Below are 20360 nucleotides of genomic sequence, written 5' to 3'. Positions count from 1 at the left end.
TAAAAGTCTTGTGCTCTTATTTGCTCATTTTGAGTCTAGATCTTTCTCCAACCAAGACACTGAAAAGTAGCCAAAAGCCTCAAGTTTTTCCTAAAGAATTTCTTTGTCTTTTTTCCTCCATAGGAAGGAATCCTTCTGATTTGGATGGAAGACTCTCTTTCATCCATTTGTGATCATCTAACCACAGAGAGGTGAGGTATTTATACACAAGCAGTGCATTTGTCCCTTTTAGATAAGCCATATTTTGTGTAACATGTTTTTATACCATCTAGACAGAGCACTCCTAGCTAAGAGAGGGAGAAGTTAATTTGGCCTCCTCTACTGAGCTGTGTTTCTGTAGTCCCTCTCTCACCATGGTCCTGAGCACAAAAGGCTGCCTGAGCAATATTTTCATTTAGCTCAAGTTCATTAGGAGCACCCTTAGAATCAAAATATGTGTTTGCAAAGTCATTTATGCATCAGTTTAATTATTAAGGAGCACAGCAACGTGTAGCCACTGTGCTGTTCTGTATTTTCCCAATTATACAAGAAAGCGGGTAAGTTTTCACCTGCAAAGGAGAAGTCAATATTGAATCTTCCTCAGTATCCTTTTGTGTGTGTGACACCTGCCAGTCTTGAGTATTTTCTTCCATTAAGGCAGGCAGATTTTTGTTTTCTGCCATTAAAAATGGAGCTCTTGTCTAGCCTAAGTCTGTGACATATGATGAGCTACTAAAATTATCACCCCACCAAATGAAAGATAAGTAATTAATAGTAGCAGGAGATACCTTTTATAAGTGTTAGCAAGAAGTTTTAAATAGCTCAAGTTCTTGTCTATTTTGCAGAGCTGTGAGCAGCACAGACTGCTGCCAATAAACTGGGGAGAAAAATGTACTTTGATCCTTCCAATATATCAAATTTAATCTGATGACAGATATTTTTCATACATATTGACATCATTTATACATCATGTGCAGCCTTTGGCATGCTTAAATCACTGTCTGGGCTCTGGAATCATTCTGACTGAGGCAGAAGTGTATTGCTGGAAATGGCCCAGTTATTGTTGCATGGTTAGAGAATCTCTGTTATTTTAAAATGCTGTGTCCTAAGTGCTGACTGGAGCTGGGCTCTGCCGTGAGCTAAGCAGGTCAGGCACTGGCTGGTAACAGTCAGCAACCATTGCTTTATAACCCTGAGCCATCCATTTCAGCTCAACCCCACTCACAAACTTTTATGAGCAACTGTTTTTCTTGTTACCTGTTTGCACAGCCTTTAGTACACAGGGACTGGAAGCCCCAGTGCTGTTGACACCCCTACCTTTGTCAAGACAAGAGAGACACTCAAAAATAGGGTCTTCAGCTCACCCATATTTCTTTGGGAACGGTGCAGATATCCCCTTTGCTAAATGGAGAATGGTCCTAAGGGTACCAGACTTCAACACCTTTGAGATTGGCTGGGATCCTGATGGTTAATGGAACATCTGACCTTCTGGGGCTTGCCTGCTATTCCTTGTAACTGAGCTTGCGTTTTTATGTTGAGATGTGCTGAGCTGGCCAAAGGTAATCTGGGCACTCAGCGGTCCATGCTGTTCCAGCAGTTTCCAATTTGCTTGCCTTTCCCATCAGCTGCCTTCCATCTGTGATGAGTTGATTAGGCATTTGTGTACTTATCATGCCGTGTTGCGTCACGTCACATCGTATCTTCCCAGTGCCTTTTCTAAACTGCCTTGACATGGAGCACACCATTGTTCTGATCAGGATCACCTGCTCCCAATTTGGAGAGCATATAGAAGGGAGTGGTGTCCAGCATGGATTGCTGCTTGTTCTCTGCCTCTCATGTCCTGTTACGTTGCAGGAATGTATAGCAGATGGCAGGTGAAAGAGGTAAAACAGGAACACATGGCACAGGGGGTTATCTGAGGGTATTCCACACCTCTCAGCTGTGCTGTGCAGCCCAAAGCTGGATGCCAGTAGATATGCACCTTTCATGCTTAGCTAATGCTTTTGAATTGCAATATATTTTCTACCAGCTGTCCCTGTCTCCAGCAGCTTTTACGCAGCACCAAGATTTGCCTCCCAAAATCTCCCTCAGCACTCTGAATAACCTGGAAAAAGGGGAGTGCTCAGCTAAGAAGGAAGCTTGTGCAGCTCATTCTGTTTAGACTAGGTTTCAGTCCAGGCTTAAGCCTTGCTGTGGTTAACACACGTTTTCCCTGCTGAAGCTGAAGTGCTGGTAGTGTTTTTAATATCCTCATTGCCACAGGATTCAGTGAGTAGGGTGGAGTCTCTGCCCCCAGGAAGCTTTTGCCTTGGAACAGAAGATGTGGCCAAAAAGTCCCTGTTGGGAAGAAGCTTTCCCCATACATGGGTAGGGAAATTGAGAAGTAATGTCAAAACACTTGCCTGATGTGCTCTGGGAAGGAGCCTGAATATATTTAATACTTGCTCTGTGCTTTTGCTATTTTAGCTCCACCAGTGTTTACTGATGCCTAAGTTGGATAAATAAGTAAGCAGACAAATAAATGACACTACCAGCACATCTCTTCTTAACCAAGTTTATAGTACAGGGCAATGGCATAGCAGAGGAGATTAACAATCTCCCATTGCTGCAGCACAGTAAGTCCATTCAAGAAGCCTCTTTGGGACCCTCCTGTTGACTTTCTGGCCACATCTGTCTGTCAGCACTGTGGGAACGTTAATTTGGATATCAGGCTGTGTGTATCTGGATCCTTTCCAAGGCATGTGCTCCCCAGCTTGCAGCAATTTAAATATTTCAGTTGGAAAGAAGAATTTGCATCTATGGCTGAAACAGTTAAATGGTTACAAAGACCTGGCATACCAACCCTGGGCAGACCTGTTGGACTCTGTGGAGCAGCTACTACCTTTGCTGTGAGTCACATCTGCTCTGCAGTCCTGGGTACTGTATCTGCTAAAAACTTGTTATAAGACAGCTGTAGCATATCACTATATTTATGTATCAGGGTATTGCTGCACAAGGAGAGATCCCCCAAATAAAAAAGGGGATATGGGTAATAACTTTTGCATCAGTTTATTCATGCCCAATCTCTGCATCTCTATTTGTAGAAGCTATTTCAGGATGTAACTGTATCCTTAACTGATCAATTAACCCTCAGGAGTGGGCTTTTGGCAGTATAAAGGAATGGATGTGAGGACTAGGTTTTTAGCTTTGAGATTTTAGGTCACACATGAATATTAAAGTTCCATTCTTAGAATCTCTTCTTGATTATTAATTTATAGATCGGATAAAATATGTTGTAAGCACTAAATGGCATGAATGGCACCAAATGGTCTCTAATAAAAGGGTTAAAAAAGAGAGATAAAGCCTTGTCTTGAGCAGACATGACACACACAGTAGGTTAAGGCAAGTATAAAATGAAAAGTCAGTGGTGGGGTTTTTTTAATCTGTCCTTTTTCTGTCTCCCAGAAACAGTGATTTTCTGATCTGTGCTTAAATCTGTTCTGAATACACTGGTTTGTCTTTGGATTACAGCACTGTCCAAGTGGCTTCAGCTGAAGCAGCACACTAGTCTTAAACTGATAGGCTTTAACAGTCAAATGTTAAACATTATAAACAGATAAACAGATGCAACTGTTGGGCCAACACCACCTTCTATTCCTGTAGCTTATAAAGAACTGCTTCAAATCCTTCTTTTGATCTTCTTTAAACAGAGTGAAAAAGAAACTGTATTCCCTGTCTGCACCATGCCTGTGAATTTACATGGACAGGTAAATTCTGTCCTTAACAGGATGGTGATGATCCTAGGGAAGCGTGGAGTATCATGTAATTGAGGCTGGGGAAGAAGCTGTTCCAGATATGGAGCAGAATTCTAGAAGTCATCTTTTACAAATGTAATTGGTTTTTGTTCAACACACTGAGAATTTCCTTATTATATAAAATAATCACAGTTTATGTGAGTCCCTGGGGCCTGGCTGAGGATTTATAATGCACCCAAATCAACAGGTGTGGTTTGCAGGGCCCTTTTTAGAATTACCACTGGCTCTTGGCATGGCTCAGTTCCCAGAGCTGTGTTTTCTCTGGTATCTCTAGTGAAGTCTGAGGGAGCCAGATGACTTCTCAAGCCCTATAAAGACATTTTTTTATGGAGACTTGGAGCGTTTTTATGTGCCGCGTTCCCCCCCACAGCCTGTTAAAAGAAAGAATTTAGTACAGGTTTCCATTCTTATCTTAATACTCACATTTGTTTTGCAGATCACCTTTAAAAAGGCTGTAAATGTACTATAGGGCTCAATTCCCTGTATGAGCCTAAACCTTGCAGCAGGTTTCAAGCCCTGGCTGCTCCGTCCAGAGCTGGGTATTGGTTTGGTTTACGAGTCCCTGCAGCCTAAGGAGAAGCCATTCCTCACCTAAGAGGTGCTATTGAAATGCAACGTGGGTCAAATCTTTTTCAGTATAAATATGTGTCTGTCCCCTGTTGTTTTAAAACCAAACAGACAAAGCTTGGAGCATTGCTTTAATCCAGCTGGATCGGGTCAGATTTTCACCGCCGAGTCCTGCCTGTGTTTACCTGGACTAACCCAGTGTTCTTACACGTGCAGGCTGAATATCAATCGTACACTTCTTACCTCTAAACCCATTTCCATTGCCACTAGAGCAGGCAGGAGAAGGAGACCCTTGGGGTCTGATGACAGGAGCAAAGGCACTCTTCTGTTTGACAGCAGGAAAGACGGAAGAGGAGAATGGAAGGATGGAAGAAGTGCTGGAGGAGCCAACTGTTGGACTTGAAGACATTACTGCAAAAAACAAAGTGAATCCTCATCAGAAATGCAAATACAGAAGTTTCTATGCTAAAAGGAAGGGCTACCTGTTTAATCATCTAAAGCTGCAAATTGTACCTCATTTCTCACTGTGGCCTTTGCCACTCAGGAAATTGTATAAGGATAAAAAATGAAGGAAAAACAAGATTCAACATTCCTCTATTCTTCTGGAAAAATGGGATTGTTTTCTGGTTCATACTAAAAAATCACAAATCAGAACTATTTACAAAAACCCTCCCTTCACCTGAACAGCAAAGAAGTTTCTCCTCCTGTTCCAGGGGCACCTCCTGTGTCCCAGCTTTTGCCTATTGTCCTGTCAGTGGCCACCACAGAAAATAAATCTGCCCCCATCCTCTTGACACCCACCCTTTGGGATTGATCAGCACTGAATAAGGTCCCTTCTCCAGGCTAAACAGCCCCAGGTCCTGCAGCCTTTCCTCATCAGAGAGAAGTTCCAGTCCCCTCCTTAGCTTGGGCAGCCCTAATGAAATGAACCAGGTGCAAGAAGCAAATACCAAAGCAGGAGGACACGTACATCCATAGGGGGATCCTGTGGGAGAGCCGTTGATGAAGCCGGGCGAGCCGGGTACTCCCAGGTTTGACATGGGGACGTTGCTGTAGCCGTTCATGCTGTTGCTGGAAGTGCTGTAGTTGGACTGCTGAGGTGTGGAACTGGATGAGTAACCCCGGGGTGAGATGCTGCTTGTGTTACGAATATAACCTAAAAAACACCCAACATTGCAAAGCACATCAATGGATTCAGCTTAAAACTTTCTCTTGTATAGCTGCTGCTTAAGTAAATGACTGACTTAAATCCAGATGAATTCAAACATTTCAGTAAGCACCACTGAATCCAGTGGTTTTTATACATATGCTTCCAAGTTAAGCAATATTAAACTTTAAAACAACATGAGAAACTAACTTTCTGAGGGGAACTGAGGTGTATTTTTTTAAAATCAGATTTGATTGGTTACATTCTGAGACCTGGAAAAAAAAACCTGTGTGTGCTTACCAGTTTTTGAGACAGAACTTATAACACATGTGGGATTTTCTACAATTATACTTCTCAAATTATTGATGAACTACAAATAAAGCAAGTACATTACTAAGGGGAAATGATAACCCATATATAGTTTACAGCTTGGCTTTGAAGATGCTCTACTCGAGGGAAAGAATAAACCACATAAACCCCACTTTTTGTCTTTTTAAAAACCCCAGCTATTTGAGAACTAATATTTAGCCTCTTTTTCTCTCCAAGAAACGTGAAGAACACCATAGCTATAAGCATTAAGTACAAGGCTGTTATTACACCTGCAAAAAGGGTTGTTTTCTGCAGACAAGCATTCATTAGAAAGAAGTGATCTGATAGCTGCTTTAACAGTGGTTACCATTTAGGTATCAAATCAGGTTATTTCTGCTCATTTATATTATGAAGTTCTAATTCAGGGCTGGTAACACCTTACTAAAAAAAACCAGCAAAATTACCCATGTGATAGCTTTGATGCAGCATATGTTAAAGAACTTCATATGACATGGCTTTAACCACAGCTAATTTGAGTCATCCACAGATTGTATGTTACTGGAATTGAGTGCTAAATATCCAAATATTCAAGAGTCAGCAAGTGCCCAATGTTGACATTGCTCCCATGATGCATTACTGTTAATATGTTGTTTTATGGGATGTTCTAAAAATAGTATATCTGGAGTAAATGTGGTACATACAACATCTGCAAGTTGGTAAAATTAACACTGAAGAAGCAGCCTTTAAAAAAAGGAAGAAAACCCCCCACCTCTCTAACTGTGAGAAGCTCTATTCAGGGGATGTCCTTGAGTTGGATGGAGACAGAAAACAACAAAGAAAAACAAAACATATTGAGTGGAACAGGCAGTGAATTCAGGGTTAAACTGGTATCTAAAACGTACTCAAAAATTATTTCAGCTATAGCTGAACTGATGCCTAGAACCTGCTGCATACAGTATATGGCACCACACATCCATTTCTAACTCTGACAATTTAAAGCCATCTTTCTGTTCCCAAGCTGAGCAGGTAAAGAAGTCAAGAACCTACTGTGAAGAAGTCAAGAAGCAACTGTGATTCAATGTTTTTGTTGATTAAATGAACACTCTAGTACTTGCACTGCTTACCTTGGTTGTTGGCCTGTGTTGACTCTGAGATGCTGACTCCTAACTGGCTCCCGTAGGAGTTAATTCCCATCATGCTGCTGTGGGCAGGAGAGCTGGAGAGCGCGGGGATCTGCGCAGGGTTCCGCGGGACGCTGTAGAGAGCTTCTGCGATGTCTGCAGCTCGCTTCAGGATGATGTCCTGCACAAGGAAAGGCACAAGAGTTCAAGTACCTGCTTGAAGAAATTTTCTAGTGTTTAGTACTAAAGCTGAAGGGTATAACCACTCCCCTGGGGAGGGAGCAGTCACTCTGACCTGGTTGTTATGTGGCGTTCCGTACAGTGCTTCCACCAGGTCAGCAGCTCGTTTCAACAGCATTTCCTGGAGGATGAGCAGATGCAGGACACGGAGTTTTTAACAGAGGGGGGGAAAAAAAGAGACTTCGCATAAAATCATGGACTAGTGTTTTTGAAGGGCCAAGGGCTCGGTGACTGTGAGGAGCGGATCCCTTCACAGGACGCCGCCTGGGCGCTGGAAGCCCGCACGGAGCGGGCGTCCCGGAGCTCTCCGGGGTCCTGAACGCGCGCTAGGCTCAGCAGCTCCTGACTGGCGACAGCTCTCAAACAAACCCACCTTAAACAAAAACTCGCTTAGCACCTGAGTTTCAACACATGCTTTTGCATAGACAAAAAAATCGGTTTACTCTCCACGTCTGTTTATATTTCCTCAACAATAGTAACCAAACAAACCACCAGTAGGTATCTTATGTTACCTCTGGTTCTAAGAAATAACTGATACAGTGTACTATCTGAACTATCTTTCATCATGCATGACAAAAGAATGGGATTATGTACTTTTGGTACTGCACTGAAAGCTAAGAATACAGCCACTGATGCCAATCTGGGTGTACTAGGTGCTGCAGTAATACAGACACATCAAATCCTGAGCTGCTTCAACACATGCTTACTGCAGATGTTGCTACAGAAAAAGTTAAGCTTAAAGTGTTGTTTTGCTAAAAGATTCTCTCAGGGTTAGATCTCTTAAAAAAATCCTTTATGTCTACCATGTATCATTTGGGTTCAGGGATTTGCCAGTATGGATAAATGCAGAGAACTATGAACAGCGAAGTTTTCAGCACTGGATTAGAATTCTAGCAGCAAAAGAAGTTCACAGCGAGCTCTGGCAGACAGCTGTGGGTTCCACACGATAACAACCTTGTTTGGACCTAAAACTTAATTGTCATTTAAGATACAATTTTGTCTCTTCTGTGTGGTAGATGTGAAAGAACACACTTAATGGGATCAGTGAAATACTGAAAAATACTTTACCTTGGCTAGTCTTTCAGGGTCACCAGGATGTCTGGGGATGACTTTCTGCAGCCTTTGGAAGCCATAATCTATGGTAGGTTCATTTAAAGCTAAAAGGAAAACACAAAACCCCACCATATTATATGAGTGTGTATTACATCTTTGTACAACTCTATGTTTCACTACCTAAGAAGGGTGGATTTCAAAGCTTCTCCTCAGAAAACCTCTCCTAGTGTGAGTTCCTAGAAGGCAAGCCCTGATGACTGTAAGACAGGCTCAATAGGAAGCTAAGCTTTAAAAGAACTTCTATGTGAGAATCCCTAATCTCTTTCCAAAGATAATACTCTAAGAAAGCTGAGAAACACAAGCTATTAATGTTGGACCATGTCATAGGGACCAGGTTCCCTAACTCTCCCCATTTAATTGTACAGATGTTTCTGCCATTATCTATACCACAAACTGCTCCTGGACAATCCCTCAATGAGTCTGTAATTTGTAAAGAATCAGCGATACCTTTCTTGAAAGAACTAAGCCTTGAAAGAACTCTGTGCATTCAGGCATATGTACACACATAGGGACTCATTCTGGTGGGTGCTGCTGAACTGACTTTACAGGCTCATTTTCTGCCTGGATTCTAGAAAATGCATTCAGAGGCAGATGACACAAACGACAAAATGTCTGTGAATGCTGCAAAAACCTCTTTCTGACAGGATTCCACTAGTGAGCTTGCCTTCCTCAATACAATCTTAGAACAAAGTAGGGGGATTTAGAACTTCCTTCTATTTCACAATATGCATCATAATTCAAACACCACATGCTGAGAATCTTGCTAAGAATTCCATGACACATTTCGTAAGGAACATTTGTAAGTCCTTTAGCACTGTCCTCAGTGCTGGCTGCTCCTATTCTCCTGTACCATGAGGTTCTTTGGTGGGGAAAATAACCTCAAATTTAGAAAAAACTCAAAACTGGAGACATCAGCATGGTTGAAAACACCTGATTGCAAGAGATGATGGCACTTACTCAGTCTTCCAAATTATACACAGCACCTTACAGGACAACTGTCAGCCTCCAGAAGACTGAAACTATCAAGTGACACCAACTGTTCTATTGATCCAGATTCTGTGTTTATCTGTGTCTGGTATAACAACATGAAGGTAAAAGGTCACATTCCCCACTGAGACACGTCTTATATTTACTTTTTATTAAATAATTATGGCGTGGCATGAAGTTTAAATATTACAGGAGATAATCAAGTGGGAATTGAGTAGAGAAAACCCAGACCTGAGAATTTAGTCTTGGCTATACTTAGAATGTCTTTGCTCTCCACTGGGAGCCATTCTGGTTTGCTTAAGGAGTTTAATAATACACACTTCAACTGCCACAGAATCTACATCCCATTTGGGAAGAGGGGCTTTTTTGGGGGGTGATTTCTTTTGCCAATAATCATGAGAATTGTAGGCCAATTCCCTCCAGAGCCTATACATCATTATGTGCCATTTCTCTTCTTGATTGCAAGTCTAATCAGTTAAGTTATATATCTGAAGCTAAGCAAAAGCAACATAAAATATATAGGAATTCAAACATACATGTATACATAGTTCACTAAAAATAGCTAATGGGAATATGCAAAATGCTAATTCAGGAGGAAGAAATTGGCTATTGTTCAACAAACATTTTCCCAATGGATTGACATGGATGTTTTCACTCTGATAGAGAAATACTTTCTCAACAATGTTGAATTGTTCTAGGAGCTCCTCAGCCATTCTGAATGAATGTATATATTATGTCTTTTCAGGACAAAAGGTTTTCTGTACAGCTTGCAACAGAATTGCCTGCTAGGAGTTTTACCCATGAATGAAACAAAAATATCTCTGTCATGAAATCTGGTTAAAAACCCAACATCCAATATTTGCAGAAGTAAATGGTACCTTTCCAACTGAAGGGCAAGATGTTGAATCCACCATCAAGCTTAAGCAGCCTCACCACAATACCACATCCACTGAGAAAAGAGCTATGTGATCAGCAGTGATTTATCTATGTGTTACATAGAAATATGCCAAAATCACATCCAAATGCTTTGGGGTTCATGTATTCAGAGACCATAAAGGGGTCTAACACAGAAGCAGACTCATTATTCCCTGCAAATCAGATGTTTGAAATGAAACCCCCAAGAAAACTGATTTGGGTACAGCAAAACCCCTTTGGCAGCGCTCGAGTTCAGCGTTCCAGGCACGAGGGGTCTCTTGAATTTCCCTGAGCACAGTTTAAAAAAATTGGGCATGACATGATATAATGTATGCCAAAAAGCAAAAAAGGAGCAGGAACCATCTAGTGAATAAACTAAATTGTCAGTTAGTCTATAAACTTCACTGTAGCATAAGTGTTTGAACAACAGAACTGTTACAGTCAGCAGCAGGGAGAGGTTTAAATGCCTCACAGTCTGCCAGACTCTACTTGCCACAAGGCTCAAACAGAGTACAGCGCAATATCCTCTTTCATATTGTTCCTCACCCTCCCAAATCCATGCTTTCATTTTAAATGCAAGTCTCCAGCTATTAGGATGCACTGGAATGGGAGGGAAAAAACCCAACCTCACACTTGAGCAACTGATGGCACGACATGTGTCTGCATTTGCAAAACCTGAAACAACAGCTCAGCCCCATTCATCTCAACGGGGACTAGCTCAGATACCCCAATGATAACAGTGCTGACATTTAAAGTATTAATTATTCCACCACACATCAAAGCACACAAGACTGTTGAAGGAAGATGATGTTATGAAGATCTGCACAATTTACCCTGAGTGACAGCTGATTCTGATATTGCCAGCGTGTGCCCTCAGAGACGCACACGCTCCCTCTCCAGCAACCACAGAGGGACCAGCTCCATGGACCTTAGCAAAGTTGTGCAGTTCATCTCACTTTACTCCATGAAGCAGTCCAGAGGACAGGTCCTCTGTTTGCAAAGTATGAATGAGAAAAAGAAAAGTGTGCATGCCTCTAGAAACAGCCTGAAGGCAGAAACCCGAGCCAGAGGGAGCACAGTTATTTGCAGTGTGATGTCTGACCTTAAAGACATTAATACAGAAAAAAAAGGCACCAGTGGCCTTAAAGCTTGAATTCCAACTTTTAGCTAGTGACTACCTTTGCTTGAGACAACACTGAAGAGATACTGGCATTCACCCTATAGAATAAAACTGCCAGTTACAGAAGCTCTCCTGCTATAATCACGTTAATCCAGGCATTGGGAGCTTCATACGTACTGGTCTGAGGATAAGCTGGTCTAGAATTGGAAGGATGCTGCTGAGAGTGCACTGCAGCCATCCTTTACTGTATTCCATGTGTTGGTAACAACTGTTCCAAACACCCTACTCCAAAACAGCGTTATCTCCTATTGTATGTGTGTTTCATCAGCTAAAGCAGTGGTAGGAGCTGCTCTCTGCAAATGCTCTCTGTCACATCAGTTGTGTTCTGATCAAATGAACTCACTCCTACAATTTGTAGAGCTCTCTGTATCCTTGTAAGTGTGTCTCACAAGCAGATAACAAGACTTTCTCAAATCTACTTACAAGCTTTAGCAAACCAGTATCCTCCTATCCTGGGCACCTGGCACAGAGACTGATACAGAACAACCCAGGAGTCCGACATATCCTACAGATTATTTTATATTGCATTGCTCTGACAAGTCAACCCCTGGAGGATTACTGCTCAGCACGGAAAATTATGTTCAAAATCTCCCTGATATACACATTTCCAGGTTAGCATCTCTGTGACAAAGTAAATGCAGAGCTGTGATCAGCCTTAAGAAATGAAAGCCTTCGAGACATATCCTCAGCTGGCGTAAACTGATGTAAGTGTTATTAAAGTCAGGGGAATTGTAATGGAACTACTTACAGCAGCAGGAACCTGAATTTGTGGAGTATTAAAAGTAGAATACGAGGCTACTGCTAGATGAGCAGCAGAGAAGTGTCTCATGCTAGGAACAGCTGATGAAAGAGAAGTAATTCAGACGATGGAGATGTGTAACCTGTATTCTCACCAGACTAAGAAACACAGAGGGACTAAATGTTTAGCTGTGGTGATTTAAAAGTAGACTTTTTATCTTTCACTTTATACTTCACTACTAAAGTACATCAGTTGGTTCAGCAACTGTGCATCTAATGGGCTGTTTCTGCAGGTGCTGGTGCCACTCGGTGCCACACCGTCTGATGCCTGTAGAATCCCGTTGGCTTCACTCTTGCACAAGTTTTCCATCTGGGAACCTTATGGAAAAGTCCACACATCACATTTCAGTGATGAGAGGAATTTGATGGCTGAGTTGCAGCACCCTGAATGACAGCACTTAAGACTGGAAACGCTGACAGGACCATAACTAGAGCAGTGCCAGCACAGCACACTTTGCAAGGAGCCTATTAGAAATACACATTACAGGACGCATATGAGCTCCCGTAACAGCTCCACTGTGGCATTTAGATTTACCCTTGAAACTTATATCCAATCTTTATATTCATCTTCTCAACAGTTTATTATTTTCTTCTTCAAACAACCTGTCTTATTGTGACTCTTAAAAACCACAAAGATCTCCAGTATAATCAAGTCAAACATTAATATCTGATTGTATATTAAATACCGAGGGCAATACAATACTAATATCCTCGTTTTTCTGTCTCTATGTTGTAGAATGCTGCTGTTCTGCTTATTAGAGGATGACTGGAATCTCAGACATCTATTTCCCTGCCTACCTTCAGCTTTCCTGGATAACCACAGGCGAGTGGTTCACCTTTCTTCGTCCTTCTGTGGCAATGTCTCACGTATAAGATGGAAGCACGTGTCTTTCTGTAAGTGGTTTCCCATGCCTGATGCAGTGAGGTCCTGATGAATCCTCTCAGGTCTGGTTTTATATGTATAATTATTCCTGTTATAGCTAGGAAGTACCTGTAGTCAGCTTCTCAGTATTTCTGACCCTTTGTGCTTTTCATCTGAGGTTGTATCTCAGCACTTAATAATTATGAAGGACTTAATACAACATGACCCTGATCGTATCAGGGCTGCTAGTTGTTGCTGCTGTTACTAGTTCTGATAGAATGACACCTGCCCATGCTTTTGGTTTGCAGGATTTCACACTTTGAAGTATCTTGGGCTGGATATTACTGTCTCTGCATTACCCAGGTTTTGGCCAAGTGCAAGCTGAATGTTCAGGGGAGGTATTTAGAGAAGATTTTTTTCTCATTTATAGAGGCAACAACAGATGAAGGGGGAAGGGGATCTCATTTGTGTCCCTAAGCCTACTGCATTCTATTCTACTTGTCTACAAAAGAAATATATTGCAATATAAGGTACTAAAAGTATCAAGAAAACAATAAACTTCAGTTACCACAACATTAGGATGCACAAGGACTGTAAAACCTATTGAACATTCCTCTTCAGTATTTTATATGGTATCTGTCTGCTACACTTTATCCAACCGAGAGCTGCACTTCTGTGCTGCCACTGAGTGTATTTTCCAGAGTGCTACGGATACACACATGCATCTGTGGGCAGTGGCATTTAAACAACCTGGTTTGCTGAGGCTTCCCCCTTCTTTCAGTGGAGGAGAAACTCAAATCTTTCCTACCATTTTCACCAAAAAAAACAAGTGCTGGAACTGTGTATCTTTGATGCTTCTGCCTTTGTGATAAAATCTGATAGGAACTGGTTCAAGAGTTGTTGTGGAAGTTCTAAAGAAGACTTAGAGGCAGAAGGACCTTGAATGCCTGAATCTGGCTTTTCACTAGGTGGAAAATCAATGCATTTGTTCCCAGCAGGATCACAGCAGTTTTCTGATAGCACAGCCACAGAAAGAAAGGAAAATAAAAAGCCACCGTGTTCTTTTCATAGCTTAGAAGTTGTTTTAACTGCTATTAGCAGCAGCAACCTGGGGGAATTGATTACACAGGTGAGCCTCTACCTAATAGCTGTGTTTATCATTTTGCCTGCCATGGTGGGAGAACTGCAGGTTCTTGAACAGACAGACTGAGGAGTTGTCTGCTCTACCCTTGCTCTCACAAACAGCTCGGCATCTTCTGTGAGATGCTGCTCTGTAACATATGGCAGTAAGCACCCACTCACTCCTCAGAGAATGCTCACTGATACCCCTATGCCAACAACAGCAGTAAAACAGGGAGAGTATATTTAACTTTCTCCTCTGCTGGCTCCTGACTACATCTTCATGTCCTTTTTTTTGTGGAACCATTGTAATTAACACGTCAAGGAACTGCACTGCAGTCTGACTCAAGTCCCCCCTAGATGGTAGGAGTCAGTCTAGCACTTAAAACAGCTTTACAACAATAAAGTGACTTTTCTTTACACACGTTTCTATCACACACCTTCGTATCACTCCGTTCCTAAACCTCTTTTAGCACAGGTACCACCAACAGCACACAGAAAGTGGCCCTCAGGAATGCTTGTGCTGAAGAACTGTGAGAGTAAGACCTCAAGAAGCAGAACATGGTACAGAAAACTCCACTTTTAAATCTGTAGCAACAGCTAAAGAATGAACAGTCTCTCTTTCTCTGAAGGTAATTACAACAGGCCAGTGCAGCCCCTGCAAGCCCCATACTGCACCCAAATCAGTGACCCTGCTTCCTTTGCTTAGGGAGTGCCAGACCCCAGTAAATTAACCTGGCCCATCTCTTTAGAAACAGGATTGTATTCAGATACTCATTTGAATCTTTAACCTGTTTGATGGCTTTGCAGGTATCCCTCAGGAAAAGGAGGTAGGTTTAAGCTGCTCAGACACCACAGAATTCTTTTCCCTGAGACCAACAACTCAATGCACTGCCCTTAGGAAAAAGAAAATGTTACCTCCAGTGAGAGGGAAAGGTAAAATAAATACTGTTGTAAACTAAACACCTTCCAGTATGGAGAACAACGGCGTCATGCTCCTGTACACTGAGTGTATCGATAGGCAGACCCATATCATAACAGCATGAGCTCTAATCTGCAAAAAACATCAACACATGTATTAACAGTGCCTTAACACCTCTGCATAACAATGAAGTTATCTCCTTACATGTCCAAATGTCACAACTAGCAGAGTGGCCTTCCAACAGCAAGAGGCTAAATAGGTAAAGCAAGCAAGCAAGCAGAGAGTTGTCAATACTGATTAGCAAACCAGAGAGGCTCCAAGCTCGAGCTCCTGCAGCGTAAATCGCAACCACCTACCTGTGTAAATGAACCTGCCCGGTGCACCTTTGCAAAACTGCTTGGATTTGTACGACAATGTCACTTCAACCACCCCGGGAATGTGGCGTGGAGGCGTCTGGACTCGGATGGCATGAGGCGTGATGAGCTGAAACAACACAAGGAGAGGCACCATGATGAGTGTGTTATTCCTCTTTCTCTTTTCACCCTCCAAACATACTTTCTGACTGAACACATTGCTTGTTCCTATAGACACTACAGATGAGACAAGTGATACATCTAGTCTAGTTTCCTGCCTCCAGGAGAGGAATACACATTTTAGGATAAATGGTCACATACTGGTTATGCCCATTAGTTCATCGCTGGCTTATTTCTGGACCCAGAGGGAATTCTTTCTCCTTCCCAAACTCAAACACTTCAATGTCTTCACCTTTACCTGTCTCCAGATGCTTAGAACTCTTCAATCCTATTCTGGATATTACTGAGCAGTTGGCCTCACTAATATCACACAGTAAAGAATTCCACAGAGGAAACATATTCCATGGATTTCCATTACAAGACACCGAGTTTGTACCATCATTTAAACAGGAATTAACACAGGTGTCCTTCTGCTTTTCTTCAGTTTAGCAAGAGGGAGGCACCTCTCCCTACCTCACTCCATACGAGCATGGTCCCAAACACAACTTGCAGCCCATCAAAGAAGTTGTCTCCAATGATGATCACCATTGCTCCTCCTGTAGTCCAGCCTTCACTTGGGCTGATTGCTTTGATGCACGGTGTGGCTAAACAAAATAAAAGGGACATCAGAGCATTAGGCTATGGTTTGTTTTTCCCACACAGCTTTGAGACTGTTTGCAAGACTGGGTGTGAGTGCTTTCAGCAGCTTCTATGCACATTAACCAGTCTCAAGTCATATTGATGCAAACTGTAGCTTGGAGCAGCTTCACCTGTCCTCTCCTGGGACTTTCTGCACTTCACGTCTGGCATGAATTCCCTATTGCTGACAAAGGCCTAGGACAAGTCCTCTCCATCCATTCATCCATGAAGGCTGCTTTACCATTCCACAAAGCCCAGTAAATAAGTAAAAGCATGTTTTCTGCCTTGCTAGTGTTAATTACTTGCCTATTCATTACTGGCACTTAACATTGTGTCATTAAAGCCTAATAGGCCAACTGTAGTGGGTGTAAAAATGAAATGCAGAAATGATTGTGCAGGGGCTGTTTGAAAAACCCCTATTCATTAGCATATGATCACACAAAAGTTAAACCCCACGGAAAGGGCTGCACTAAGATTTATTAAGTTTATCAATAGGTAAAAGAGATATGGAAATATTTCCTCCACTTCCTACCAGGAGACAACTTCTAATAGTTTTCTTCATTTTATAGAGTAGATATTTTTTTTCCCTTCTCTCTTCCATATGTTCAAGGCCTCTGGACTATACATCCCATCAGGAACCCAATATGGTTTCCAGGCCATAACCAAAGTCAATCCATCACTCCATTCCCAATGTTGACAGGGTCAGAGGTGGAGGGGAACTTTGGCAGTGCTCCAAAAACATGAGACTCCTTTGAACAGCCAGTCAATCACATCCAATCAGTCAAGGAAAAACTGGATGGCTTCCTAGGCTAGGAATCCTGGGATTTTCCTTCTACCATTTCACTGCCCGCTGGGGGAGAATTAACACCACTCTGAATTCTTTACTGATTCAATCATTTTCTTCCAGTTCATTAATTCTTCTTTTTAGGTTGATATAGGGCACAGTTAAGAAGTGGGGCAGCAAAACATTATAATGAAATAATATCCTTGCTTGTCTTTTCTACTAACATCACCAGCTCTTCTCACTTTCACTAGCTGCAGGGGAGGGGAAAGTACACACAGATAGCATTTTCTAGTAATTTTGAGCACTGTCTGGATGAGAGAGGTGGAATGCTTGGTAATGACTGTATGGGAAGAGGGAGAGGAAGGGCCAACCATTTTGAAGCTTAACAGAGACAAGCATTTGTAATTGCCTTAATATAGTCCAAAACCCATCCTGTAGCCGACCCCGAGTCTTGCTTAGCCAAACAAACTAAAATCAATTAGTGTCGGTTTCCTTCTGTGCATTGTTATGCTTTGTGCATAGTTTGTTTAAGGGAACTGGTGACACTCTTTCATACACATCTTGTGCTGTAACAGTTCTGTTTAACTAAGATGTCATGTTGCCTAATTTGCCTGAAATCAAATCTATCCCAGCTGAACGAGAAGTCTGAAATTCAGATAATACTTGGTGTTTTCTGTGGTTTTCATCTTTGCAGTACAAGCTAATTAATAAATGGGAGGGGGAGGGGGAGCCAGTCCCTTAGATGTAAAGAGGATCGTATTTTGCATGCAGTAGACACTGTTTTCCTGCTTCTTCCTTCTCTAAACCCCCTGGGGTTCTGTAGTTTCCCCTTAGCTCTCCTTCCCTCCTGAAAACAAACAGAAATTGAGGAATGGCTGATATGCTTTTGCATTTATTTGTGTACAGCCCTTCACACAAACATCCTACCTTCTGAGGGGTCGAGTCTCCTTGCTCTCCGTCCATGCTTGGAGTTGTTATGAACAAACATGTTGTCAGACACTGCCAGTACGTGCCCATCAACATTCACTGTTGTTGATAGCACAACCTAGACATTTAGAAAGGGGAGATATTGAAATCCAACTTAAGTATTAATTCTTCAGTTTAGTTAAACCCCAGTTCTGTTTGTAAAATGGCATCATGTCCAGCAGGGTTTACTCCCTAACAAGAAGGGGAGAAAACACTTTCAGCTTTCATTCCACGCATTAATTCCATTTCACAAAGCATCCTAAGGGCCATGTAAAGTCCTTACTGTATAATGAACCAGCTACTGCAGATGGCCCCACGTTTCGTTTCCTATGATGTGCTGTAGCATAGCTGATGGCAAAGAGGTCTATATGCACCAACCAGGAGGGCAGGCTGCAGAGCACCACAGCAATTCGCCCTCTGATACATAGGTGCAGACTCAGAGCCATCTGCTGCATTGCACATACATGCAAATGGATCTGCATCTGCTTGGAAAATACAGGTCTCCGTTGACTGAGCGAAATGGAAACTCCTGTTACATGAAAACAGAACCTAATATCATGTCTGGTTTTTGACATATGCACACTTAGTGCCTCTTGAAAATCATCTGTGCCTGAGGACCCCAAATCAAGCAGCAGATTTTAAACCTTAGCCTCCACGGCTTATGTTCCTGAGCTCCAACGGCACATGAATTCTTAAAGGAAGGAACTGTAGATGTTAATTAATCCCACTTAGTTTTCCCTTTACAATACAATATCCAAAGCTGTAAGTCCTATAAATCCAGAAATATATGTGCCTTTAAAGCAGAAACTTTTAGGGGAAAAATGAACAAACTGTGTTTTAGCTACTGAAGGCAGATGCATCTTCCTGCAACTTTCAGGTTCCACCATTAGCTGGTGTAAATCAGCTTTAACTCCATTCAGCTGCCACACAGCTACAGTAATTCACAGCTACTGAGAATCCAGCCCTGGATGTGCTCATGAATTTTCACAGACACAGCTGTCATAGTCTAGGTAAGAGAATGTCAAGCTTTAATTGTTGATTAAGCTACGTTAAGCATATAGCAGGAGAAACCTTGCCCTCCGACAGCATCCTGCTAGCTGAAAGAATACTTTCTTTCTTGAGACAAGTTTAATTCATTCCAAAAGGCTCTTGTCATACTGTACTCTTACACTTCTCGAGCATTCTTGTCACAAAATGCGTTGCTTGTGTGTGCCAACTGATTTCATCATTGCACATTTGGGTGGAGTGAGACTCCTGTCCAAAGTGAACATTTCCCGCGTGACGCCGCTGAGCCCGCTCAGATGCACTTCATTATTTCCCTTAAACAATGGAAATAAATTTTAATCTCTCACTGGCCAGCTCAGAGCACACTGTGGCAACAGGGGAATAGGCCTGAATTATTCCAGTGTCTGAAATATTTACGACAAGTGTTTAAATTGTAACCAAATGTAAATAAAAAGTATATCATATGTATATACAGTTACACGGTATAATATATACATCTCTGAGCTCGCATACCCGAGGTACGTGTGTGATACACACACACCCACATGCCCTCAGGATGAGATCTTTGCAATACAGGCAGACTTCAAGTGTACAGACATTCCCTGTTTGAATAACCATCGGGGTGTAAATGTTGCACACAACACGAGAGCCACCATTTCAGTGAGAGCTGTGGAGATCCCTGTAGTATGAGTAGTAGCCAGAAGCAATCCTCTGCTTAAAAGATGAGTGCTGAGCATCCTCTATTCCCTGAGCCAGCAGGAATGGAAGATGCACTTTTGGACCTCTCTCCACGCACGGTTCCATTTTTATTCACCTCCACCATTCATCACAGGAGGGTCAAAACCACTTGGCATCTCACAGCCTGGGACCCAGGGTAAATAAACACAGAGTTCTCATGGACAGGACCAGAGCTCAGATGTGGACCAGAACATTCTCAAAGTTCTGGGCCTTTTTTGCAGTAATGCCTAAGGTACTGTGGAAACTCAGCTGAGACCTTTGTCATCTTTGCCACGACACCGCCAGCCACCCCATTATCAACCATGTGGAGTAAGAACATGGGAGATGATGGACATAGAAACTACTGAACCTCTTCACTCTGCTTCAGTCATTCCGTCTTGCCTGCTGAAGATGACAATGCAATTGTTTTATACCAAAGATTAAAACCCAATGTTTTATGGATAAAAGGAAGAGGAATGTGCATTCCACTATGGTCTCTAACTCCCAGGCCCTTCCCTTTCACAAGCCAACTGCTTTCCCCCAGCGAGTATTTCCTGGGTCATGAAGGGTGACCCTTTCCATCTGGAATCAATCAGTCAACTCCTGACAACTTCCTGAAACACCTCACTCCATTTCCTGTTCTCTCCCCCTTCTCTCTTTCCCCCTGGTTTGCTTCACTCTTCA

The 20360-nt window shown here is 42.3% G+C and overlaps 1 protein-coding gene across 1 annotated transcript in view; it reads right to left on the bottom strand.

Moving 5' to 3' along the window:
• EBF2 (EBF transcription factor 2) overlaps positions 1 to 20360 on the bottom strand; it is a 123400-nt gene that overhangs the window by 3962 nt on the left and 99078 nt on the right. The window contains exons 8-15 of the mRNA XM_062015823.1: positions 17916 to 18033; positions 16040 to 16170; positions 15410 to 15536; positions 8226 to 8314; positions 7213 to 7278; positions 6921 to 7098; positions 5311 to 5496; positions 4584 to 4751 (exon numbers count right to left, since the gene is read on the bottom strand). Coding sequence (XP_061871807.1) covers positions 4584 to 4751; positions 5311 to 5496; positions 6921 to 7098; positions 7213 to 7278; positions 8226 to 8314; positions 15410 to 15536; positions 16040 to 16170; positions 17916 to 18033 — 1063 coding nt within the window. The remainder of the gene's footprint in view (positions 1 to 4583; positions 4752 to 5310; positions 5497 to 6920; positions 7099 to 7212; positions 7279 to 8225; positions 8315 to 15409; positions 15537 to 16039; positions 16171 to 17915; positions 18034 to 20360) is intronic.

This window comes from Colius striatus, chromosome 27 (genome assembly GCF_028858725.1).
Source record: "Colius striatus isolate bColStr4 chromosome 27, bColStr4.1.hap1, whole genome shotgun sequence".
Classification (NCBI taxonomy): Eukaryota; Metazoa; Chordata; class Aves; order Coliiformes; family Coliidae; genus Colius; species Colius striatus.
This window is presented reverse-complemented; position numbering and strand designations above follow the sequence as displayed.